This window comes from Phragmites australis, chromosome 2 (assembly GCF_958298935.1).
Source record: "Phragmites australis chromosome 2, lpPhrAust1.1, whole genome shotgun sequence".
NCBI classification, from domain to species: domain Eukaryota; kingdom Viridiplantae; phylum Streptophyta; class Magnoliopsida; order Poales; family Poaceae; genus Phragmites; species Phragmites australis.
The window spans coordinates 32,766,105-32,792,248 of NC_084922.1; the positions used below are offsets into that span (position 1 = coordinate 32,766,105).

The 26,144-nt window shown below is 41.4% G+C and overlaps 2 protein-coding genes across 4 annotated transcripts; one reads left to right on the forward strand and one right to left on the reverse strand.

Annotated features, from left to right (window-relative positions):
• Positions 1 to 5,598: 5,598 nt before the first annotated feature.
• LOC133908421 (mitogen-activated protein kinase 8-like) lies at positions 5,599 to 12,909 on the forward strand. 3 transcript variants are annotated; one of them, XM_062350443.1, is made up of 10 exons: positions 5,599 to 6,044; positions 7,466 to 7,874; positions 8,487 to 8,614; positions 8,730 to 8,789; positions 10,551 to 10,700; positions 10,783 to 10,938; positions 11,070 to 11,281; positions 11,410 to 11,514; positions 11,795 to 11,865; positions 11,951 to 12,909. In XM_062350443.1, exons 1-10 carry the CDS (start codon positions 6,015 to 6,017, stop codon positions 12,367 to 12,369), a joined length of 1,740 nt encoding a protein of 579 aa, XP_062206427.1. In that variant the 5' UTR covers positions 5,599 to 6,014; the 3' UTR covers positions 12,370 to 12,909. The 3 variants fall into 3 exon arrangements, with proteins under 3 accessions (XP_062206427.1, XP_062206429.1, XP_062206428.1); XM_062350445.1 differs by lacking the exon at positions 5,599 to 6,044 and adding an exon at positions 6,422 to 6,661; XM_062350444.1 differs by lacking the exon at positions 5,599 to 6,044 and adding an exon at positions 6,808 to 7,033.
• A 1,120-nt stretch (positions 12,910 to 14,029) lies between these two features.
• LOC133908423 (uncharacterized) lies at positions 14,030 to 19,805 on the reverse strand. The gene is made up of 7 exons (XM_062350446.1): positions 19,656 to 19,805; positions 17,567 to 17,770; positions 17,027 to 17,127; positions 16,291 to 16,390; positions 15,067 to 15,525; positions 14,638 to 14,975; positions 14,030 to 14,437 (listed from the first exon to the last, which is right to left on the reverse strand). The coding sequence occupies exons 2-7, from the start codon at positions 17,721 to 17,723 to the stop codon at positions 14,270 to 14,272; spliced, it is 1,323 nt and encodes a 440-aa protein (XP_062206430.1). The 5' UTR covers positions 17,724 to 17,770; positions 19,656 to 19,805; the 3' UTR covers positions 14,030 to 14,269.
• Between the last annotated feature and the right edge of the window lie 6,339 nt (positions 19,806 to 26,144).

Sequence of the window (26,144 nt, forward strand, 5' to 3'; positions counted from 1 at the left end):
AAAATTGTTTTTGGCATCTATAAATTCTTTGGTTTTCTAACTAAATTATGTTTCACTACTGCAGAATACCTCATCAGTGTCGGTTCAAAATCGTCATCAGCGACGGGTTTTGAACCGACACTGATTACTCGACACTGATAGTCATTGACTATCAATGTCGGGTATAGAACTGGCACTGAAAATCACTATCAGTGTCGGTTCCATCCACGAATCGACACTGATAATGAATTCTCAGTGCCGGTTCCCTGTTAGGAATCGGCACTGATTATCAGTGTCACTTCAAAATAGAACCGACACTGATGGATATTCGGCAGCAAAAAAAAATTGCACAATTCAAAATGCATCATATGCACATGCATCCATTCTTCTAATGTTTAAGTCACGATAAACACTTAATACATTAATTCAAACCACATATATTTCTAAAATTACATCAAATAACATTATATGCATAGTTGATACCTAAAATTTCAACTTCAAATATACATCAAATTGATTCAGTGCATAAATGAGCGCACTAATTGTTGCTTCAAACAGAACTTCTATTGGACTTTCGTAAATAACGAAACTGTTACTATCACACTGAAACTTAAGGTGTGACTAGTACTTCCTTTTCCGGACCTTCCTTCATTAAGAACCAAGTAATGTGTACCCTCATTGCTTGGCAAGAAGACGTAAGATTGAAGTCAAGCTACGATCCATCCGCATCCGAGTGTTCCAGTAAAAATTCTATAGACAAAGAGCAACAATATAGAGAAAAATTTAATATTATTAAAATAATCCTAGCTATAAACTACATGTTCATGTCACCAACCGTTTCAGCTGCATATAATCGTGAGAGCCTAGGAGTCATTGCAAGCACATCATCATTCTGTTCAAACGCTTTCAATTTGAAATAGTTGTAGTTCCAAAATATGTATCTAAGTTATAGGTTAACTGATTGTAGAAGCGCATGGATAGCAGATATTTTAGCCATAAATCTTTGGTCTGTTTTGGAGCTTGATGTTGTTAAAGTGATATATACTTTAGGAAAAGCAATGCTAAAAGAAATAGTTATCTTCATTTTATTGTTATCAGCCAATGTGGTCGTCTCCACAGGTGGTGTGCGATCAACGTCCGCAATAATATCATATAGCCATTGTAGATGAGGAAGCATCTACATCAATCGGCATGTTAATTTCTGAATTTGTTAACTGCAAGCTGCAATATTAACTGATATTCTTATAATTTATAGTAAAGGAATTTTCATCTCTGAGCATACAGTTGTACCTAGGACAAGTCTACATGCACAGAGGAAAAAAATGCCAATATCATATCAATCGGCACGTGTGGATAATCTCGCAATTATGTCAAGTCATCAATTACAGAACAAGCAAGTACCAAACTAGTTACTCATTAGAAAGTGATGGTAACATATAAGACACTGATATAGCGATATACATCTAATATCATGACATACACATCTAATAATAAGCTAATATATTTTGAACTAAAATACATATCTAATTTCAGGACATAAATTGGCTAACTGAAATTGCTAACTACAATTTGGTAACTACAATTTGGTAACTATAATTTTCTAAATATAATTTGCTAACTTGAATTTGAGAACTAACTCAGGTGTTTCGTGGCCATTCCGCGTAGGAAGGGGATACGACATTGAGGATCTGGAGGCCAGGAGTACGAGAGTGGTCATCCGGACCCGGGCGACCGGATAGGATGGAGCGGCTGTCTCCATGCTGCATAGATCTACGCCCTCCACCTCCACTGCCGCTGTTGCTCGCCATGGGGATGTCGAGGAGGCGGCGGCAGGCCTGTGCGTGACGAGGACAAGGTGGCGGCGACGGGTCGACGCACGACGAGGATGAGGAGGTGGCGGTTGACGGCGACGAGGAGGAGGAGGCGGCGGGCAATGCACGATGAGGACAAGGATGAGGAGGCGACGAGCCGACACGTGACGAGGAGGCTACAAACAGGGAGGAGGTAGCGGTCGGGGAGGAGGAGCGACGTCAGACTGAATAGAGCAAACGAGGAGAGCGGCTAAGTGCTGAATATACATATAACAGAGGCATCAGTGCCAGTTCTAATTCCTACCGGTACTGATAGTGACTATCAATATCGGTTCTTAAACTCCTGCGCGCGAACAATAATTGAGGCGTCAAGAACCGGCACTAATATTTCAATCTTATCTTGATATTCTCCTTTTTGTTAAGCAGCATGCTCTAATTTTTTTAGAAGTATATACTTTTTGTGAGCAGTATATACTCCTTTTGGAAAGAGAAGTACATACTACTACTTTATAAATTAAGTATATACTCCTTTCGGAAAGAGAAGTACATATTGCTACTTCATAAGTGAAGTATATATAACTTTTTAAGAAGCTATACTTTGGAAAGAGAAGATATACACCTTTCTGAAAGGAATATTTCAATCTTGTCTTGATATTCTCCTTTTTGTTAAACAGCATGCTCTATTTTTTCCCCACTGAATAGTATAAAGAATACTATTTTTTATTCAAACACTAATATATACACCTATGGTTAGGATGTAACAGAAGTGAGAAGTTGTCCCATAGATATATGCCGCAGCGAGCAGTATTTTTCAAGCATACTTGCGTATGCTACTTCCGTACTTTCTGACGTTTAAAGCAATCCTAACCGCGTGCCAGCTTTTCACGGGAAAGAATCAATCCTAATCTCCAATGCATGAGCACGTCCGGCTTCGAAAAGATTTTATATATATATATACACTCTCTCTCTCTCTCTGGGTAACGTTGCTTACTTAAACAAAGGAACACGACACAAAATGTCACGGACATGGTAGAAAATGAAACTTCTAGGGCACATATCATACACTCCAGTCAACTTTTTGTAATGCGGCGAAAATGTCATGGGATGGGTGTCAAGTAATTTTCCTCGAAGATTTGTAACGTGTCCGGTATAGATTAATTGAATTAATCTTCACGCCAACCAGACCCAAGTTTAGCTCGCATTCGCATTCGCATTCGCATTCGCATTCGCATGTGGTATGACTGAGCGTGCGTGTGCATTTGTCTCTTCTTCCTTGTAATCAGAAAAAAGAAATCGTGCGTAGCCTCATCACGGTCAACAAATTCTGCGATTCAAAAGCTACACGTAATGGAAAATTAGTTTATGACCAGTGTAAGTGTGTAACCCCCAACCAAATTATATATAAACAAGTGTGCACACAACACACGGAACAATCGTGCCAATTGTTGCACGCCGAGAACTGCAGATGCAACTTTTTTAGACATTTTTCGTGGAGGTTGAGGTATGAATATCTCCAAACAATATTATTCAGCTGAAGTACAGATGGTTAGTACACCAGGGAATATTTCCGGACTTCTGGGTATATAATTAGGTGAACTACATTAATTTTGGTACACTTGACCAGCTAGGAAATTCAACAAAACATGGAACCGTTTTGGTTATAGCTACAAGAGCATTAATTATTTTCTAACATTATTATCTCTAGAACTGATGAACTCCGACGTAAAACGTTTTGAAGATATGAACTATCTTCCAATCGTCCAGGAAAACAGCATAGTGGAAAAAAAGAGCAATCAAAGAATTGCAATTATTGTTTAAATGATTGGCTCTTCATAATTTAACATTATTGAGTTCTCATTTACACCTAGTCATCTAGAGGAAAAAGACCGGGTAACATTATTGAGTTCTCATTAATACACAGTAGTCTAAAGAAAAAGGATTGGATCGCTTGGTTTCTCCAAGCCACCACACTCAATCGATATGAATTATTGAACCTATGAAGTATCATCCGTTCCACGTTCGTCATCAACAAATCGTAGCCAAATAACTTGTGGTACACCCACATGCGTGTTCGATGGAATAATGGTCATGTGTTTATGCACAACAGAGATATTCAGATTTTAAATTGTATGACTAAAAGGTTTTCAATGTGGCATGGAATTTACGCACCTAGTGACATGCACCCATTCACCAACTCCTCTACCTCACGTAGTCACATGACCTTAACTCCATGACACTTTCAGACTGGAATTTTAAAAATTCCACAAAATTAGGATAAAAATATAACTTGTGATGAAGTAGAATCTCTGCAAAGTTAGAGCATACGGCAAAGTAAAACCGTATCGTATTATTTTGTTGAAGCAATCCAGATCTACCGACCGATAATTGTGTCATCTTATCATGGCAGGCACGAGACATGCCTACCCCAAAACACCGGAAGTTTCCTGCTACACAATCTGCATCTTCTACCTGGCTGAGCCCAACTCCAGCAAATCGTTATCGGCTGCTACAGTAGCCAATATGGGATCCGTCCGCTGCAAACCAGCTCTAGCAGAATCATTTTTTTACTGCTACAGCGGCGATACAGTGATAAGGAGAGAGAGGACTAGATATTCTAAATTTGAGGTACTCTTAATACTGTTCATCGGTTTTGCAATAATGTTTACTGAGAACGACCGTGGATATAAACAGAGGATAAAAATAATGTAAGGTAGAAAACAAGTTAGTTGTTAGAAATGAAAAAATATGAGATATTATAATAGTGTTAGATGGTGCTGTAATAATATTGTAGAGAATGAATTTTTAGAGTATCTATTAGAGATGATCCGATAACCTTAGAAAAACGATTTTTGGAGGGGAGAGAAAGGAGTTTTTCTAGATCTTTTTCCATAGGTGGAAATACTTGCACTCCATGGCCCACGCACACATCCCCATGTGACCCCACAGAAAGAAAATGGAAATGACAAGCTAACTAGGTAAGGTAGGATTTGAAAGAGTATGTATAATCTGCTCTATCTATCAGACAACCGGTCATCGACAGGGATTAAAATTTTCATTGAATTTTAGTAGGAAACGAAATATCTAATTTTAAAATTTTCTTTTACTGATATGTAGAATCGAACAGATGATAAAAATAAATAAAATTTCACAAATTTCATCGTTTCACCGGTGAAAAAAAAATTGTAAAACAAAATTAAAATCCCTGCCGTCACACCAACCAACCGAACTCTTCCGCAAACAGAAAGTCATGCAAGCCACCCGTCCATAGAGCCCCATTCTGCTCCGGGCATCTCCACTGCAAAAGTGTAGGAGTGGCTGAGTGCAGTCACGCCATAAAGCGCCTATATAAAAGAACATCTCTCCCATACAAACATCTTTTTATAGATGTTTAATCGGGTATTTGGTATACTTATTAATGCTAGTTAAATACGTAAACACTTAATTGATGCTTGATGAAACACCAATGCTATGAAATAAGCATCCTACCGTGCGAAGTGCCAAGTCTGCTCGTCTTAGCTCCGCAACATCAGGGTGACGACAGGGACAGGGACAGGAACAGGAACAAGAACAGGAACGAAGCTACCTACTAAGGTGTAATTATTTTTATTAGAAATATATTTATATCGATCATATAAATTTGTATATATTGTGAGGTATATATTGAAGTAGCACTGTGAAGCTTCGGGGAAGGAGCCGTCCGCGCAGCGTCCCCACATGGCGGGCCACGGAACGTAACCGGCCGCCCCACGGCGCCGCTGTCAAAAAGAAAAGGCTGCTTTTTAACGCGAAACCGGAGCCGCGGACGGGATCACGAAATCGCCGAACCCGACAGACCCAGGCAGCCCAGGTCGCTGGCATCGCACGGCACCCAGACGACGGGCGAGCGAGCGAGCGAAAGAGAGAGCTCGACTCGTCTGTTTTAACGCCACCTCGCGTCCCAGCGGGCATCAGAAATCCAACACCACACCAGACCCCCCGCGACCTCGCCGCGAGTTGCTCAGTCGCAGCAAGGCGGGCCACAGAGCGGGGCGAGGCGAGGCGAGCGTTCCGGCTGCGTTGCGCGGGCTCGATCTCCCATCCAGGGAGGGAGGGAGGGAGGGAGGGAGGGAGATCTCTCCCCTCGTGCGGGGGCGCGGGGAAGCGGGCGTCGCGTGCGGCGGCGCGGCGGGGCAAATGCGGGTAGGCTCGCGGGTGGAGGAGCGGTGAGGCGGAGGCCGGGGAGCGATGCAGGCGGAGCAGCGGCAGCGGAGGAAGGTGAGGAGCACGGCCTCTCGGTGGGAATTTGGTTTGTTTCTTGCGGGGTGGTTGGGGTCCGGGTGGACGCACGGTCTTGTGGGTTGTTGGCGTTTGGAGATCGGTCGGCCTGCCGGCTTGGACCTTGCGGGAAGGATAACAGCTCTGAAATCGTGTGATATGTGAAAAAAGATTGCTTTTTCCCCTGAAAATTTGGGTTCCCGGATGCGCACGGCCGTAAGGACTTACTCTTGACATTGTTTTCTGCAACTTTTCGTCGTCTTTCTTGAGGATGATCGCATATAGTTGCAAGTGGATTTGAGCTGTGGAGCCACAGTCCAAGTTTGTGCGCTTGCCAAAGAGAATTTTCCCCCTTCTTTTTTCTGGATCGGAAGTTTTCAGAATTACCAGAAGGATCTCTGTTGGATTTGCAAGTGGCTGCTTTCTTGATAATATCTGAACTCTTCTGGTGTCGGGCAACGTCTTCTTTTTGTGCCTCCAAAGGCAATGGTATCATTCGCAACTTTTCCAACTCTGCCGTATACAAATTGCTCCTTGAAGGACTGGTCAGGCCTTTTTCGACCCTGCTAATCCGTGATAGCACTCCAGAAAAAGGCTGATTCAGTTGCGACTTAGAGGTATCACAAACGCGGAATTAGATTCGCTGCGTAGATGTTTATCCTAATCCATTCTTTGGCCTCTCTTACCTTATTTTCTTTGGAAGAAAAGGATGCCCAATCATGTTAATATGTTCCAGTGGATTAGCTTATCATATATTCTATACCCACTCAGCAGGCATGTTGATTGAGATGGTTTTATGCCCAATAACACTTCCTTAAAGAGTCATTGTTCGACTTCTGCGAGTATCATTTTGTCTTCGCGCTTGATCAGCCTTGCTCTGCTCATTGCTGGAGAGAAAGGAGGTTGGCATCGGAGGGAAGGTGTTGCTACCATTTGAATCTGATCCATAAACTATCAAGTTCCCAGTTGCTCTTCATGACAGAATCTCTGTGAGTTAGTTGAACACTGATTATGAGCCTGCTGTTTAAGCTGTCTGTTTGGCCACAACTGGGAAGCAAGCTTTACACCAAGCTTCACACAATCTTTAGCGGTCTTCTTGTTGATTGTTATCTTGAGTATTCTTTTCCTATGTCTGGAGATCTTGGGATTATGGTTGCATATTCTCATCAAAGTTGTTTCATGCAAATACTGAGGGTATCACGTATGATCACCCTAGGATCATCCAAAGAACGGTCAAAACCTTTTCTAATGTTATTCGTTCTGGTCACGGGGGTGAAAGCTCGGTGATCTGACATTTATCGTAGTTCTTGAGGGAGATTCTACATTTCTATTCAGTTGAAGTGGAGCCATTGCATGTTCTTTCTTTTTATATTAGTTATTTGCTGGACAGCGTTAACTCAAATTTGTTAAACTTTGCTCAGGGTTCATCAGAGATGGATTTCTTCAGTGAATATGGTGATGCTAACAGATACAAAATTCAAGAAGTCGTTGGCAAAGGAAGTTATGGTGTCGTTTGCTCAGCTATTGACCAACATACGGGTGACAAGGTGGCAATCAAGAAAATACACAATATCTTTGAGCACTTATCTGATGCTGCCCGGATCCTTCGTGAGATCAAATTACTTCGACTATTACGGCATCCTGATATAGTTGAGATCAAGCATATAATGCTGCCTCCGTCAAGGAGAGATTTCAAAGATATCTATGTTGTCTTTGAGCTAATGGATACAGACCTCCACCAAGTCATCAAGGCTAATGATGACTTAACCAAAGAGCATCATCAGTTCTTTCTCTATCAGATGCTTCGCGCACTGAAATATATTCATACTGGTATGCTTCTTTTTATAACTTGCGGTTTTAGTTACAGTTTTTATCTTTATATCATAATCTTTTTTAGTGCCAAGGGATCATTTCTTTTTCTAAAATATGGGGACAAGTCCCATTCACGCCTTTTGTATTGGTCCTTCATTGTGCTCTGTTAGGAGCATCAAGGATCAGAGTAGTGCGCCCACACATGAATTTCACTTTTAGTGCTTACCCACTAATGAAGGCTGCTATAATTTGAAGAAAAATGTCTTTTTCCTCCCAATTAATCATGTGCTGTGTGCCCTAAAAAAATCGTGTGCTTTGTTGACTGCTCTGTTCTTCTTTTGATATCTCAAGTTACCTGGTGGTTCTAATCTGTTGGCAGCCTTTGATTGTTGATCTTATAAATACCATCCATGTACTTTGCAACTTTTTTGTTGATATGTGGCAACTCATCTCACATTCACTCTTTGTATCAACCCACTATACCTTCAAAGTTAACGTAACTACTTTCTACTGTCCATCATGGAGCCATCAACAATACTCATTGCTAGATCTTCCAGAAGGACCAGAAATGATACATGCACGGTTTATATCTACTGGATATAGTCTAACTGTAAGTTTATGTAATTGCAGCTAATGTTTATCATCGTGATTTGAAGCCGAAGAATATATTGGCCAATGCTAACTGTAAACTTAAAATATGTGATTTTGGACTGGCAAGAGTGGCATTCAATGACACATCTACAACAGTGTTCTGGACGGTATGTATATTTTGTTACACTAGATTCATATGGCACTTATTTGCCAGATTCGATTAATATTCAAGCATACTTCTTGCCAGTGAGTTCTCATATTCCATTTCGCAACTCTTTGCAGGATTATGTTGCTACAAGATGGTATAGGGCTCCTGAACTGTGTGGATCTTTCTTTTCTAAGGTAATCAATCTGCCTTTGTTGGAGTACTGCTTGTGCTACCTTATCTCAGAACATTCCTTATGACAATGCTGAACAAGTTGTGTTATTTGGTACAATGTTATATTGTTATGCACCTTTCAATAGAAGAAAAGGACTCTGTTTTCTCCATATACAATGTTTCAAGTGTGCTCTTCATCTGTGATGCGCCACGGAGATCTTTTTGTCTTTATGACCATGGAGTTCCTTTCTGTGTATAATATTGTGAGACTGAACTATCGTATCTTAATACACACTACGAGTGGAGGCTATGGAATCGACTTGCCTGTGCTGATAAAAGGGCCGTGACAGCTCATCTATAGCCACCTATTCATGGCTATGCATGATGTGCTGTTGTGAGCCAGTATGCTGGTATATTCTATACCGTAGTAATCGCCTTAGGATGCTTACCTGATATACGATCATAGTAATCACTATCAGAGGACTTCCCCTATTGATTTGACCCTAATCCTAGTTGAGTGGCCTGGCTGTGTGCCTATTTTGATTCTGAACAGGGGTATATACTATATAGTGCCATATTTGGCTCATTTTGCTTGTAGCTTGCAACAGGGATACTTGGTTCCAAGCTCTCAAGTCTCAACGAAGTTTGCTTAATTTGATTGGTACTCTTCTGAAACTTGATGTTTCTCACCACTGGCCTGGCTATGTGCCTATTTTGATTCTGAACGGGAGTACATAGTGCCGTATTTGGCCCATTTTACTTGTAGCTTGCATCAGGGATACTTCGTTGCAGGCTCAACAAAATTTGCTTTATTTGATTGGCACTCTTCTGAGAATCTCCTTGAGATATATTGGCTAGCGGGGGTGGATGTCACCCAGCCAACCAGGGTTCGATTCTCGCCTACATATTAATGCTAGGGTGGACGCCTCTCCCCCTAGTCGAGTTTTTTCTCTTTGAAACTTCATCTTTCTCACCACTGAATCAGTCCTGATCATACGTTTATCCTTTTCTTCCACGCTGTTCTTTCCTCCAATTGGTCTATTTAAAGTAAATATCTTTATATCTTATCATTGTTTGAAGGATTGGATGACCATTTTGTTAATGTCTCCTGCTGTCCTACAGTCATCACATCCCTTTGATGCCCAAGTGTCCAATAGCTGAATGTGATTTTGCATCGACCATTCATCTCATCTGATTCCCATTTTGCTATCTACTAGCTGGCATACCAAGGATTATTCCTTCCAATTGTTTGTTCAGGAGCTGCATTCTTCTACAGAACTTAACATTCTAGATGGCATTGCTACCTTTTAGTAGGTATTGCCTTCATCGATAATCATAGATAAGCTGCAGCATTCTTTGGTTAGGTGGAGGAAAGTAGCATTTACAGTAAAGTGCAGTTTTTGTTGAGGGACTAGTGTTGAGAACAAGTGGATAACATCAATGTAATTATGTAACATTCTGAGAACTACTCCCCCTAGTCACAAATAAATGTCATTTTGGACATCAACACGGTCCCCAAAACACATCTTTGGCTACCTACTTTTTGGTGTAATATGTTTATAGAATATAGCAAAGTTATACTATTATGAAACTACTTTTCGAGACAAATCTACCAGTATCAGTCTCAAATATCCTAACTCAATACATGAAGAGTAATTTGTAGCCAAAGTTTGAAAATGTTGACTGCACGCAACCCAAAATGACACTTATTTGTGATTGGAGGGAGTATTATGTTAGCTATCAATATTTTCTGCTTTATCCCCTCATTTTGTTGTTCTGTGCAGTATTCACCAGCTATTGACATATGGAGTATTGGCTGCATTTTTGCGGAGATCTTAACAGGGAAGCCTTTGTTTCCTGGAAAAAATGTGGTCCACCAGTTGGATTTAATGACTGATCTCTTGGGTATACCATCGCTCGATACAGTTTCCAGGGTATGCTTTCTCATTTATGCCTAATGTTCCAGAGTAAATTGCCCACAAATGTCAAGCGCCATTGATCCTTTGGTAACTACAGATTCGGAATGAGAAGGCAAGAAGGTACTTGAGTAGCATGAGGAAAAAACAGCCAGTACCATTTTCTGAGAGGTTTCCGAAAGCAGACCCTGCTGCACTCAAACTTTTGCAGAGGCTTTTAGCATTTGACCCCAAGGATAGGCCAACTGCTGAAGAGGTAATGAGTGTTTGAACTTCTTAACTCAAAAAACATATTTTGTGCTTCTATTTGATTGATACGCCCAGTCATGATTAGTTCTTAAAAGTCACTCCAATAATGTTTCTTTCATCATTGATGTACATAATCAGGCATTGGCTGATCCATATTTTAAAGGCCTTGCGAAAGTAGAGAGAGAACCATCATGCCAACCAATAACAAAAATGGAATTTGAGTTTGAGCGACGAAAGGTGACCAAAGAGGACATCAAGGAACTTATATTCCTGGAGATATTGGAGTATCATCCTCAACTTCTCAAAGATTACATGAATGGAACTGAGAAAACAAACTTTCTATATCCTAGGTATTTTTCATGAGAACTATTCAATCTTTTGTTTCTCCTGTTTTCCTTTCTGTTTATTTCCACCTGCTACGTGTCAGTGTTCATACCTGAGGCTTCTTTAATTGCGCCTAATTGTTACTATTATGCAGTGCTGTTGACAATTTCCGGAGACAATTTGCTAACTTGGAGGGAAATGGAGGAAAGAGTGGGACACTCATCCCCTCATCAGACAGGAAGCATGTTTCTCTCCCAAGGTGGCTAACTTTTTCACAGTTCTCATTCCATTTTTCATGCTGCTATGTTCTGCTTTTTGGAAAAACTTATTGCATGAAAAGAATTTGGTGCAATAGTTTTTTAGTTTCTTGGGAGTAAAATGAGTAGCTCATATTTTCATGTTAAAGGACTAATCTTTGATGACCTTGTGAAACTGTGAAAACAAAGGCCAGGAATTTCACTACAAGTTGGGTTATTTGTGGCTATACTAATAACAGATTGCCTTTGAAATTGACTGTTGTTTTAATATGCTATTTGCAGGACTACTACAGTTCATTCTAATCCGATTCCTCCAAACGCAACTTCTCAAATTCCCCAAAGGATTCCAGCAGGTGATAATTTCTCCTAAATAAATATCCATTGTGCATTCTTCAAACGCCATCAATCTAATATAATCTATTTTTGAAATTTTCCCAGCTAGACCAGGAAGAGTGGTTGGACCAGTAATACCATTTGAGAACTCGACTCTTGTTGATCCATACAGTCAACGAAGGGTGGCGAGGAATCCAGTACTTCCTCCAGCCACCTCTAACCTATCAGCATACACCTACCATCGAAAGTCTGTCAACTCAGACAGAGAGCTCCAACAGGAGCTTGAAAAAGATCACATGCAGTACCAGCCAGCACAGCGTTTCATGGATGCCAAGGTAGTGCCACAGATGTCTCCTGACTTGAGGTCTTCCTACTACATACCGAAAGGTGTCCTGAAAGCTGATGTTGCCGAAAGAGCTGCGTTGCAGTCTAGCATGATTCAGGGAATCACCCCTTTTGATGGCATTGCTGTTGGCTACAACAAGGTCAATGCTGTTCAATATGGAGTTTCTAGGATGTACTAGTTGCATTTGTCACCTCCTAACTCCTCAGCTGAGTTGAATTAATAACGTGGGGAAGATCGAAAAGAAGCCAGTTTCAAACAACTCCCCTAGTGGCCTTATGAGCCAAATGTTCAGACAATGGATCAAAGATTTCTGATCGAGGAGGAAGTGCGATGTCTGATGGAAAATAACAGTTATCCTCCTGTCCATTTGATCCAGCTCGTCAAGGAACGCAATCAGTTATTTCTGAGAAGAAAAAAAGAAGGGGCGGAGAGGATTACAGGGAAAGCTATGTACTTTGAAAGAAAGGAAACCTCTGGCAATAAAAATAGCGAGCTTCTGTATATACAGTGACTTGATATTTATTATTACTGCTGTAGACAGCCGCTTCTTTAATTTGTGGAATTTTGGTGTACGTTTAGCTCTGTAATATCAAAGTAACAATGCTAATTGCCAGGATGATAGGGCAGTCCAGATTGATAACAGCAGTTAGCTTAGTTCTTTCTTCTTTTCTTTATTTTATTTTATTTTGAGAAATGAAATTTAACTCAGTTGCATTAAGCCATCTTCCTCGCTTTCCCTTTACCCTGTTCTATTGTGCCCTTTTGTGATGTTTTTATATGCCAGCTTTGTTGGGGGCTACGGATCGGTCCGGGGACTACAAGTCAGAGGCGATGCATATAGCTTTTCTTAAAGCATTTAAAAGAATATTGTTTCTTTTTTCTTAGTTGAACATAAATTCCTTCAACTGTAAGTTTGGAGATTCATATCTTGATTGAAAATTTAAAACTTTTAGTTGAATAAATTTTGAAACTGAAATTTGGTAGTCGTGATATTCAAATTACGGAGTCATGGGTGGTCTCCTTGCAAGGAGAGGTGGTGGCACGCTCGAGTTGCGCAGGCCGGCAAGGTGCGGACCAGCAACACTATAGGGCATTTAGTAACAGACACCTACATTAAGTATCTATGGGTTACAACAAAAACATAAATATTAGACCAATGCCATAGTTTGATTTTAGATAGAATTTTTTAAAAAAGAAAAAATTATCTGATAATTTCGCTCCTAATTTATTTGTTTATTTTCATTAATAAAGCAAATCGGGAGATTAGAAGATAAGGGTGCATGATAAAAATAAATAAATTATTTAAATTTTAGAAGCTCTTATTATATGAGATGGTGGTAGAGGAAGAGATGACATATGAGTCAACTTATATTTCATATAGTAGAGATAATAGATTTTACGTAAGTTAGAATTGTTGGAGACCCTAGTTATATCCACTATATAAATACTCAGCTTTGGTAATTCAGCAACAATAAATTAGTAAGAACAATAATGAGCAAATAACTTTACAATCGAACAGATCTTCCTGAGGTAAGTTTCCTTGGCACAGCTTCCGCAGTAACATGAACACTATATACAGAACCTCTTTTTTGTCAAGCCACTGTGTAACATCCAACGAAAAGTACGACGATAAAATAATAGGATTTTGTTCCTAGACTGTTTCCCTCCAAGGAAAGACGAGCGTTTCACAAAAATAGTTCCTGTAACCTCATTACTCAAGGAACTTCTTGTTCGCATGTGCTCATGAAATTATACGACGCGTCCATCGACCATCACACGGCCAGAGAAAATGTCGTAGTATCGAACACTTAGCCACACATGGCAAGGGTGCAAAGAAATTATGCAAGGAGGTTCACTTTCAGTCTTTCATTTCCGACAGCATTCTATGTACAAGATCGCATAGCAAAATTGAGGATATTTACAATTCTAAGAAATAGCCCCGCACCAAATTCTTAATCCTATGAAACCAATTTTCTGTAAGGAGAATCAAGTCCAAACTAGTCCTGTCAACACATCATGCAAGTTCTTGTTCCGCTATGTGAGTAAACAAGAATATCCTAACACTTAATTCAAAAACTTCAGCAACCATCTATTCTGTTGCCGAACTTCTTGGCAATGATTGGTCGGACATCATCCGCAACAGCAAGGGTCTCCAGGAAAGGGATCAACTGAGGTAACGCCTCGTCCGAGGGGTCATTATACCAACTCTCTATTGGTATACCATTATTCACTTGCAACTGGAAAACCTGAATCGAACAAGTAACAAGACGATCACCAGCTAGCATAATACCTTGTGAAATCTCTAAATTAACTGTGACAAAAGATATGGTACTGGAAGTTTTCAAACTGAGATGTCGGTTTAGAGCACTTCTTATTTTCAGGATCATAAACTACTTCAACTCAGTAAAGAGCACGAACTGATGAAGAATCTATCACAGCAGTTTACCTGTGGAGTGTTGTCAATTATGGCAACCTTTGCGAGGTCAACTCCGACAACATTCAGATCTTTTGTGTAGCTGCTCTCTGTGAATACGCATGATTCCCGGAAATAACGCTTGGTGAAAAGTTTTTTCTCTGGATCCAGCATGTCAAGCAACTGGTCTGCATAAACACTTTGACTGGCTGTGAATATCACTACCTCAAACATCTCAGCCATCTTTTCGAGGAACATGTGGACATGTGGTCTCTTTTTCACATATACCACATGCTCTTTCATATTAAAGAACACAGGAAAAGTAAAATCAGCATCATCACAGTGCTCCATAGTCGAATGAACAAGGGTTTCTGCACAGGAAGAAGAAATAAATTCATTATTCTCAAGGGCAAGCAATTAAGTCTTCAAAGATATTGATTCCTTTCATGCTTAGCAACATACCGTCTAAATCAAGTACAAGAGTGACCTTCCTGGTCCCTTGCTCTTTTGATACAGAAGCAGCTTTTGAATTCAACACAGCATAATCAATAAGATCTGGTAAATCCTCCTCGGATAGATGTGGATTAAGCCACTCTAACACCTCAGGGTTACTAAAGCACATATCAACCTCAGATGAGCATTGCTTATTAACATTACTCGCTACTGTGGCACTCTCCATAAGTGGGAATACTCCACATCTGCCACTCATGTTTATCAATGCATCAATGGGTACAAATTCGTCGCATAGTCCAGTATAACTAGGCAGAAGATCAGGTGGGTTATCAAATAAGAAAGAGAAAGCATCATCTGGACCATAAATGTCCAGCAGGCTGCAACCCTGATTTGAACCCCAGCTTGCTTCATGATCATTAACAGCATAAAAATTGTGTGCTGAAGAATTTACATCCTCATCTGCAAACTCTGTAAAAAAATAATAAATGAATACACATGCCTAGATTTAGGGAAATAATTAACTGATAACCAATTGTCTTTTGTAAAGTAAACAAGTAATTCAAGGGCAGAGCTAGAAAAGAGCCACGCCCCGGGTTGCATGACACATAAATGGGCTGGACTCTCTATGCCTTTTTTTTCATTTCTTAAAAGGTATGGGTTTTCGGTTCTAGGACCAGGGCTTCCGCCATGTGTGCATGGCAGATCTCAGAGTTGGTTAATCTTAAGATCCTTAAGCTGATCAGGTAGGCCTTTTCAAGGAGTAGGCATGCTTGATGTGCTTCACTAACTGAAATAAAAATTTAGAAGTATGTTCTCCAGACGCATGCACCAGCATATATGAACCGGAAAAAGATCCGCCCCTGCTGGTGACAGACCTGCAAGGGACTGGGGTTCTAATTTATGAAACTGCAACAGGCCACGCAAAATAGACTGACCATGAACAAATATTTATCATATTCATGAGCCTGATGCATGGACCAAGCTTATATTACAGGCAAGCAATACAGCAAAGCTCAAGATCAGTAGCCATGGCATAATAGCAAACCATTTGAGGTCATAATGTGATTCATTACTTGTCAAAAATTCTTCAGAACTAATTAATTGAACTGATGGAAACGTGCATATCAAATTAATGCCTACTAAACTTCTCTTTATAGATCTGCATTCCCAGCCCTATTCCCATACTCAATGCCAACAAAGATATTCATTGTAGTGGAAAGGGCTACTCCTTACCTTTGTCAACATAATTTACTACATTTAACTGAGATTTGGTGCCATTAGCGAAGGAATCAACCTCGGAATTTGGTGAAACTCCCACTTCAGATGTTAAATCCTGAATATCAAAAGGGCAATCTTAGGTCCCAAGAGAAGCTCATATGAAGTTTGAGACCGCAAAAGGAAATCAAACAGCACAGAAGACACAAAATAACAAAGCAATATACCCAGACTTCAATTTTTACTTAGATCAAACTAAGGTGATCCCTGTGTAGCCACATTAATCAGTTACTTATAACAATTCAAACAAAAGGTCAAGTGATAACAAGCAGCAGGTAACTGCAGTAGTTATATCTCAATCAGCTGTAATTATATTTATACGTTATGCATCATTTCACCCTTTCTCACAGGTTCAACCAACATGAAAATCAAGGCTGGGAACTTAGTGAGGACTTTCATGCAATCATATCTATAGATAAAATGAAGAGAAATTAATATCCTTATCATTTTGGATGACAACAAAAGCACAATAGAAAGAGTTAGCACCAGGAAACATCCAAGCACAAAATGTGACCTAAGCACATTATGTGGCAATATTTCAAATGCTAGCCAAATGAAGAATGTGATCCTTAGACAGTTGAAATACATGAGCCACTATCATAGATTAGAATGGAAATTATTAAAATCAAAATAAGGATAAGTGCACAGTAAGTTATCACTGTGTTTTTTATGATTCGAGATGATGCTACAGCACCTTGAGAACAGCAATGGACGTTCCTCCAAGCAAATCATGCAAGCCAGCAGCTTCTGTTGCCCTAATATCCTGGCCAGCAAGCTGAATTGTCGGATCAGGCTCTGCAGAAAAAAGAGAAACTGTCAATCCATAAAATATACACATCAACACATGCTCAGTGATGTTGCTAACCTACAGTCACTAAAAATGCATGGTGTAAACATATTGTTCTGATTATTTAACGAATTGCACATACGAAACCAACTTAAAAAAATGTAAAATTATCACATTTTCATAAGATTATCTAGCTACGCATTGTGTGACAATCAATGTGGCTTCTAAATGTACCGTTAAGGATATTTATAGTTCCCAGTCAAGGGCACAGCATGAAGTATCAGAGAGATCCAAGAACAAACAGTTGAGCTAATTTAAAGGTACCTTTACCAGAGAGTTAATAAAATTCAATGAAATATGATATATCAACAAATCACACTCTGAGAGAGATAGACTAGTAGTTTATGCACATGCAGGCACTTTTTTGAGAGATAGAGAGTTACTTACCATCCTGAGGATATTTATCAGATGAGTTCAACACAGCTGACTGCTCCAACTCACCGACATGAAAATGCGAAATTTTCATGGATTTCACGGCCTTGGTGTTGAACTCATTCCCAAAACCATCATCATCAAACATCCTCTTCATCCTCAGTGCTGGCATCTTGACCAGTGCTCTCGTTCAGAAAATCAAAACTCTCTGCACATACACTACAAAAGTTGGAAAAAATAATCTTTTAATAAGGAGCAGAGCACAAAGACTCAGCACAACAATAACAGAAGGGAACGAAAGGATAATGAATACATGACAAGATGTAATAGCGTTTGCTAATAGCTATATGGATTAAATCTTCTTCCTATCACTATTTTAAAACAGATATTGCCATTGTGTTGGTACATCGGTAGTAACAAAACCCTAAACCCCACAGTAACTTTTGTGAAAGAAGGTAAAAAAGGTGACATATTGCAACCGTGCACATACACAAACGAACAGACCTCTTGAAAAATGAAATGCAAGCACGTAAAGCTGCAGTTACTTGAAAGTGCAACCTGGATTTTTCCCACCTAATGCGCCGACAACATGCATTGTGCCATATCAGATTCATCAAGGAGTGCAAGCATCAGACATATAGACACCCAATATGCAATATAATTATGTATCTAGCATCTGCCACTCTGTCAGTGTTACTTGATACTGGAGACAGCTGGCATACTCGAGTAAAAACATCCATGCCAAATTATCTGTTTTTAAGCTAATATTGTGTGACATACCACTTGTACTTAATTATCCTACAGCCCAACAATACTTGCGCAGCAAACAGGAGTACAAGTATCATAAACATCTAACTTTTGCGGATCTGATTTTCCCAGTGCAACCCAACTGCAACCATGAGATCTAAAGCTATAAACCAAATAGCACATCTACCAAATCGGAGCTCACTAACATCACATATCTTCCCACACCTTAATACCCTAAAACTTGCGCAACAAGTCTGGTGCCAATTTTGCCAAAAAAAAAAACACGTGAAGGAATGAAAAGGCGCTGCCATTGGCCAAAGATCTTGCCTTCTCAGACAATTTCTACTCTTCAATCACATGTTTCTGCAAATGTTCTTTAGCATACGCAAAAGCAGTCCCCTTTTACCAGCTAAAAGGGGCAACTGAAAAACGGTTTACTTATTACAGTACTCTTCAACTACATGGGAAATTGCATAACCCTAGATGTATTAGGCATGGTTTTATTACTAATTTTGCTGTGCAACACAAGAGTATTAGAAACTGCATGGAAGCAACGAGATAGACAGGGAGACTTAAATACAAGACCGGTTGTATTGCAAAGTACTACAACAGACAACAGATAGCGGCTTGATCGGTAGCAAATCACTACATAAAAACAAGAAGTGGCAACAAACACCCAAGTTCCATGAAATATATTCAGTAACAAGGTGAGATCACGTGAGACCAACACGAGAACCAAACCCTATACAACAAAATTTGGTAATTCGTTGCAGGACAACTATTTCCTCTAAATTACCCCCCCAACTTGCTACCCAAAAGAACATTTTCTTAACTAAAATCATGAAATTTCAGCGAACAAGCCCCGAAGTTACTCACATAAACACTCAGATCGCCCTGTGCACTAGAAAGATTTAGCTCGAAAGTACATGTTTCCTTCGGCGAAGGAGGCACGATTCCGGGGGGAAAACAAACGAATTAGAGAAACCAAAGCAAGCCAAGTTCTCCAAGCGGAGAAAACAAAACCCCCAAAAGTAGAGTCAAGGATGGGAGCAAGCAAGGATCTCAAGCCTCCGAATCCAGCGAGCCCCCCGAAGCGCCAACCCCCCCCCCCCCCCCATATTCCCAACAGAATCACCATCCCCCCAACTTCAAATTCACCAAAACCCAAACCCCTAAATCAGGACAAGCGAATCCCCACGGGATCGCGCCATCGCCCATCAAAACTCTATAGCACTAGACTACCTCGCGGTACGCCGGACCCCAAATGAATTTCGCAGCTACTGGTTGCTATAACTTCCCCATCGAGCGAGACCAAGCTCGACGGATCGAATTCCACGCGGAGGGGCTCGAAGCTTACCAAAATGATACTCGAGGTTGCAGGTAGCTCTCTCTCTCTCTCTCTCTCGAACTGAGGAGGAGAGAGGAGAGGAGAGGGGAGGCGAGGGGAGGGGAGGGGGGAGGAAACTGGTGCGGGGAGGCGGAGCCGGAGGTGCAGCCGGAGCAGGAGTACCCAAATCGCGAGAGGGGAAGAGAATTATGAGGGATCGGTCTCGAGTTTGGTAGCGAACTATTCCCCTACCCACCCACCTCCTGAAACCTCAATGACCTGTGGCCCCGATACGCGTAGCTGGCCCGCACGTCATTGTGAAATAGTGTTGCAGCTCGCCTTGCTGGGCTTTCCGAATGATCTGCCCTCGTACGTGACACGCTTCGCTACCCGTCCTGCGTACCTCGGGATTTTTAGTCTGCACTGACGGTGAACCGGGGCCCGCGTAACGTTGGGTTCAAATGTCAGTGACACAGATTCCGTTTCGCTGCGTGCGTTACGGATCACGGCGGTGAGAGGCTTCGCTTGCGGCCGGGAGGGGGGCTTGTCAGGGCCGACATGTCATTGAGCGGAGCTGAGGGGGTTGCGTGAGGAAGGGTCAAGTCAATGATGGGGGTACGTGGACGGTGACGATAAGGGGCCGCGGGTGAATGGCCGGTCTCCGAGCCGTTGATACGCAGGTGACCGGGGTCTGAGCCATCGGTTTGGTCGCCTCACTCCGCACGTCTCCTGCCGGCGATGAAAGATAGGCGGTGCGCTGGCTCCGTCTAGTGTTGGACTTGGCCGTGCTCCGTCGTGTCTCCTGCAATGTTTACTAAAAATGATTGGTTTACAGTGGTGTAGTGTTGTAGCATAAATTAATTTTAGAAAAATCAAAAGCACAATCTTCATCACGGTACGCCGTTCTAGTGACGTGTTGATATAGCACGATCCTATACTTACATATTTATATCTTACTATCTCACATTTATGTTCCTCATATTTACATATCTTTCTTAATATCTTATATTTTATATTAAATAGATTAGAAGATAAGTATGAAAAAATTATCATGCGAATTAGCCGTGCTCCGTCGTGTCTCCTGCAATGTTTACTAAAAATGATTGATTTATGGTGGTGTAGTGTTGTAGCATAAGTTAACTTTAGAAAAGTCAAAGTACAATCTTCAGCACGGCATGCCGTTCTAGGACGTATCAATATAGCACGATCATATGTTTATATATTTATATTTTACTATCTTACATTTATATACCTCATATTTATATATCTTTCTTAGTATTTTATATTTTATATTAAATAGATTAGAAGATAAATATGAAAAAATTGCCATGCGAATTGTATCGTGCATTTTTCATACCGTTTCGATACATATACAACCCAAACCATCGTGTCATACCGACACACCCACCATTCCAAGGTCATAGATACAACATGGCTCTCGTGTTCATGCTGTGTCGGCTTGATTAAAATAGTTTATGTCGTATTATGTTTTAGACGGTGCCAAAACTCATAGAGTGGATCACCCAGGAATAGCACGGTAAGTCCCAGCTCTAGCTCCGTCTCGCGCTAGCACTGGCACTACCATTTGGAATGTTTCTCACGAGTTTGAAGCGTCCGCCAAAATAAAGTTGCATCGTTTCATAAAGTTTAAATAGATTCGTTGGAAGTCATCATATATAGTTCAATTTTTGGTCTTGGCCGTTGTAGCATCAAATCATTTCCAAATAAAGGAGCCTCATGCGGCAATCACATGGAATTCTCACGTGCAAAACCTAACTATTTGAGATGTTAACGCCACCCCAACGATCAAGACAGCCCACTCATGGTTGCATCGTTTCGTAAAGTTTAAGTAGACTAACTTCAAGTTTTCACAGTTCAAATTTCCGCCATTTGGAACCTCACACATTAGTTGCATGAAAATTCTCACACGCAAAACCTAAATATATATTTGAGGTGTTACACCCCCCACCCCACCTCAAAAAATGTTTGACATTCCACTTACCAACTTGGACTGGATTTTTAACACCATAAACATATAATATGATTCTAGTTTAATCAACCCAAAGTGGTGCTTTTGGTGCGTGTTTTTCCTTACATGGATCATGTAAAACTATGTTTTACACTACTTACAGATACCATCATCAGTGTCGGTTCAAAATAGCATCAATGACGGGTTTTGAACCAACACTGGTTACTTGTTGGGTATAGAACCGGTACTGAAAATCATTATCAATACCGGTTGGTAAAAATAAACCGATACTGATAGTACATATATTAATGCCGGTTGATAGGTATTTCCCACCCTTTGCAAAATGTGATGGTTGCCGCTAATATTGTGGCATTTTCAAATTTTGACCGTTGCCGGTAATAGTATACGGTATATTTATAGACACGCACATATAAATTTAAGGGATTTCTGTCTCTAGGGCATTGATAAAGCGTTGTTTGGTCCACACCACACCGCACTCCTCATTTTTGTCCCAGCCATACCACAGAAACGTGACTTGGTCTCTAGGACACCACATCGAATAAAATAATCATATGGTGAGTGAAAATATCTTGTTGCCCTTCTCCTCATTGTTTCATTACCAAGCAGGTCCCACTAGAAAACCGCTGAGATCCACTCCAGCCCTTCCTCCAAGCAAGCAGCACCAGGTGAGATCGTTGTGCATAGTGGATTGATGGCAGCTCAGTGTCAGGTCGCTGGTCGTGGAGAAGAAGGCCTTGCACCACTGGACCACAGCAAAATGACACGGGAGATTGCTTAAGTCTCACCCCCACTCTCAAATCCGTCGCTAGCCTCTCCTTCTCCTTCCTCCCGTTGCCTGGGTAGTGCTTTACCGCCATGCAGCAGCCGGTGACTGAGAAGCCAGGCCACCGCCCAAGCCAGCCAATCACACCCACGCCCAAGCTCCCTTATCTCCCCACGCCGTTCTATCCCCCTGCTGTTCTCTCATGCCCCCTCACTCTCCTCTCACTAAGAACACCGTAAAGGGAGTGATGCCACCGAGCTGCTGACGCGCCGCCACCAAATCCAAAGCACTGCCCGATTCCACCGGCAAATTTGCTCCACCCGAGCCCAGGAGAGCGAAGGGAGAGGTCATCCAGGTCATCTCCGATCGCCTTCCGTTGGATACTGCATCGAATCTCGTGCGTCGACGTCTTCTTCCCCGAGTCCGGTGACCATCTCTGTCCCTCACCGTTGCGCCGCCTCCCTGTAACTCCAACCACCAACTCAGAGTACAGTGAGCTTTTCCCTATGTTGTTCAACGTTTAGCGCCCGTCACTTCCGTCTTAGCCCACCACCAGCGTGGTCCTCCACAAGCGCCGCTCGCCGCCGCTCCTTGTGGCTCACTGCTGGCCGGTTTTTTGGCAGGGCCCGTCCACCGGGAACCCCTCCAACACACTCTTCATCATGCGCAGATGCTCACAATGTCATCCCCTCACCGTCTTGTCGCCGAAATCCGCTGCCCGTCGTGAGCCAGACTGTTGTGAGCCCTGCCCATCTCTCTCTCTTTCTCCTTCCTCCGTGAACCCAACTCATGGTGAGTCGTAGACTCATCCCTCTCCCTATATGACCGACACATGGGACCCAACTGTCAGTCACAATAAGAGAGGTGAGATGCTGATGAGAGATCAAGGGCATTTGTGTTATTTTCAAACTATTCTTTCTCTTTATTAGCTAAAAATGATTATTTTATTCGACGTGGTGTCCTAGAGACCAAGCTACATTTTTGTGGTGCGACTAGGACAAAAACGAGGAGTACGGTGTGGTGTGGACCAAACCACGCTTTTATCAGTGTCCCAGAGATAAAAATCCCTAAATTTAATTTACGAGGCGTCAAATTTTATCGCAACATATATACATAAGCACATATAAATTTTATTTCTAAAACATCAAGTCTCATCACAATATATATACACTGCATATATGTGAGGTTTCATTACAACAATGAAAAAGAGTTTAAGGTTTCTTGCTAATCGAAGGTTCTGAACTCTAATTTTTCTTATTGGATGAAGGTAACGAGAGAGAGGAGCCAAATTCATGGAACTCGCCGATTGGACTGATGACTTGGTCATTGATGAACCCGACAAGTTGTTCTTGAAGTGTGTTAATTTCAATGGCCATGAGTCGATCTCTAGACAGCACGAGGAGCTGCAATTTCAAGCATTGAAGAAATCAATCCTTATGAACATGTGTTGGACCTGAAAATTAGTCATCAAGATGTATGTCGCATACTTCAGCATTGACCACCTGGTTTGACGCGTCTATGTTGAATCCGTGCATGAATTCTATTACATAAAAATCACATAAATTATTACTTGGGCCCTGCTTCTTACAAGAAAAGTCATGTCAGATAATCCATTCTTTCGCGAATGGTTGGTGTATAACACTCTTCTTGATGTATCATAGGTACACTCTGTATTTGTGTTATTATTACTGTAAGTAGACTTAGATTCAATCAAATCAAATATTACAAGAACAATAATGAAATGGTCGGATTTTACCTTTGTAGCAAGTCAATGACAGGTTGGTAGGTTTCTTTTGGATTATTTTGTGAGTTGAAGATAACGATCTTGCTAATGTCTGGTTGAATGACAAGGAAGATCTAGTGATAACTGCACATAGGTCACCATAGGTTAGTTGGTCCTAATTTCTAACTATGTATTGCTTAAAAAGAGTAGAACATTCATTAAGGAAAACACATACCTAAAGTGGTAGGGCAAAAGTATGTATTTTTGCAATTGTAGCTCCAGAATACACTTTAATGCATAGTCTTCAATTCCTTTTGGATCGGATTGCATCATTGTCGGGTTTACATGATGTGGGTCGATGAATCCCACATGGTAGATGCCTTCTGTCCTGCATCTTTTGTACCTCTATTCTACATAAGGAATAAGTTAAGACATTCAGTCCAATGGTACATGAATATATATTGTGAATTATACGTATACGACACTTATAGAGTCCAACAACTCAAGATAGATACGTCGAGGGCATCTTGCTGGTATAGTCGATACATTTCCTCAAATAATATATAAATAGAGTCATCCCCGTGGAGGAAATCTTGATCCTTGTATCGAACATTTCTCTACCATCCCGCGACTCGTTCATGTACCACGCATAGAATTTTGTAAGTTGATATGTCAATTTGTCCCACACGTTTGGCGCGACCAAGAGTTCACCCAACGTAAATCGCCATCTCTCGACTGCTTTTGGTGCCAGGGACTCGTCTAGAAATTGCTATTTTGTAATTTTAGCATCTTCAAAAAATCTTTCTAAATTCTGTTTTTGTCGTATATGTTCGATAGAAGACTCCTTCAAGTATTTCTTGCTTTTGATGCGCGCGTAGTCTGATTTACTCTTACGCTCAACAGGTTTGGCCATCTTCAAGAAAAACTTCTGTGTTTCTGCACGAATTGGTATTTTCTTCTTAGGCTCTGGCTTTTGAAAGAATTTCTTGACACTGGCGTCCACTATCGCTATGGTTTCCTTTGGTGTTTGTTCATAAGGCAACTTCTCAGGTGCTGCCACCTTTTTAGGTGCTCTTTGCTTCTGGGATGAAACCGACTTCTGAGATGAACTCAAATTCTTAGACTATGCAGCTATTATTAACTTCAGATGGGGAGGAGTTGTCTCTCTTGGTGGTGGTGGTGCTGACTTTGTAGGTGGAGGAGTTGGCTCTCTTGGTGGCACTGGTGCTGACTTCTGAGGAAGAGGAGTTGGCTCCTTTGGTGGCGACTTGCATAAGGGTGGAGTTGGCTCTCTTCTAGGTGATGGTGGCGGTGGCGACGACCATGGAGGAGTTGGCTCTATTCTTTGTGACGGTGGCGTTGGCGGCGACTGTGGAGGAGTCGGAGAAATTCTATGTGATGAGTCCGACTTCGCATCAGATGACTTGTCTGTCCCATCTTCAAACACTATGTTGCGCTTGGGCCACAAAACGAAGCCACCCACATTTGATCCGAGCCTCTTGGAACCCGTCTCTCTGGGGTAATCCATGTCAATCTTACGGTACAATCTTCGCACGGAGTCCACGTGGACCTTGGCGTATCCCTGTGGTATCGGAAGATCGTTGAAGAGAGCTCCTTCCACGCATTGGTAGACCTACCCATAGCCACTGTGGTGGTAATGTTCAAGGTGGGCACGACAAGCTTGCACACTTTGCTTTTTGTGATGTCGTCCACGGGGTAACGGGCCGATTCTTCTTCTGTAAACCCCACAGACGCGCAGCTGCTCCAACGAGCACCAGGGCTCACAATATTTTCTTTGCTTTGCTGCTGCTTGTTTCCTTGCTGAAGTGCTTCTTTGATTTTTGCATTTATCATCTGACGCTCTTGTACAAGTTCTTGTCGTACTAAAGCTAGCAGCTCTTCCAGTTCTTCTCTCCTTCTCTTCAGATTGCTGTAACTTTTGGTGACTTCTAGGAATCCCTCTTTTCAAGGCACCACACTCTTGCCTCTGGTGCGACTTGGGTGCGACCTGGGTGCTCCTTAGTTCTCAGTGCCAAGGTTAGC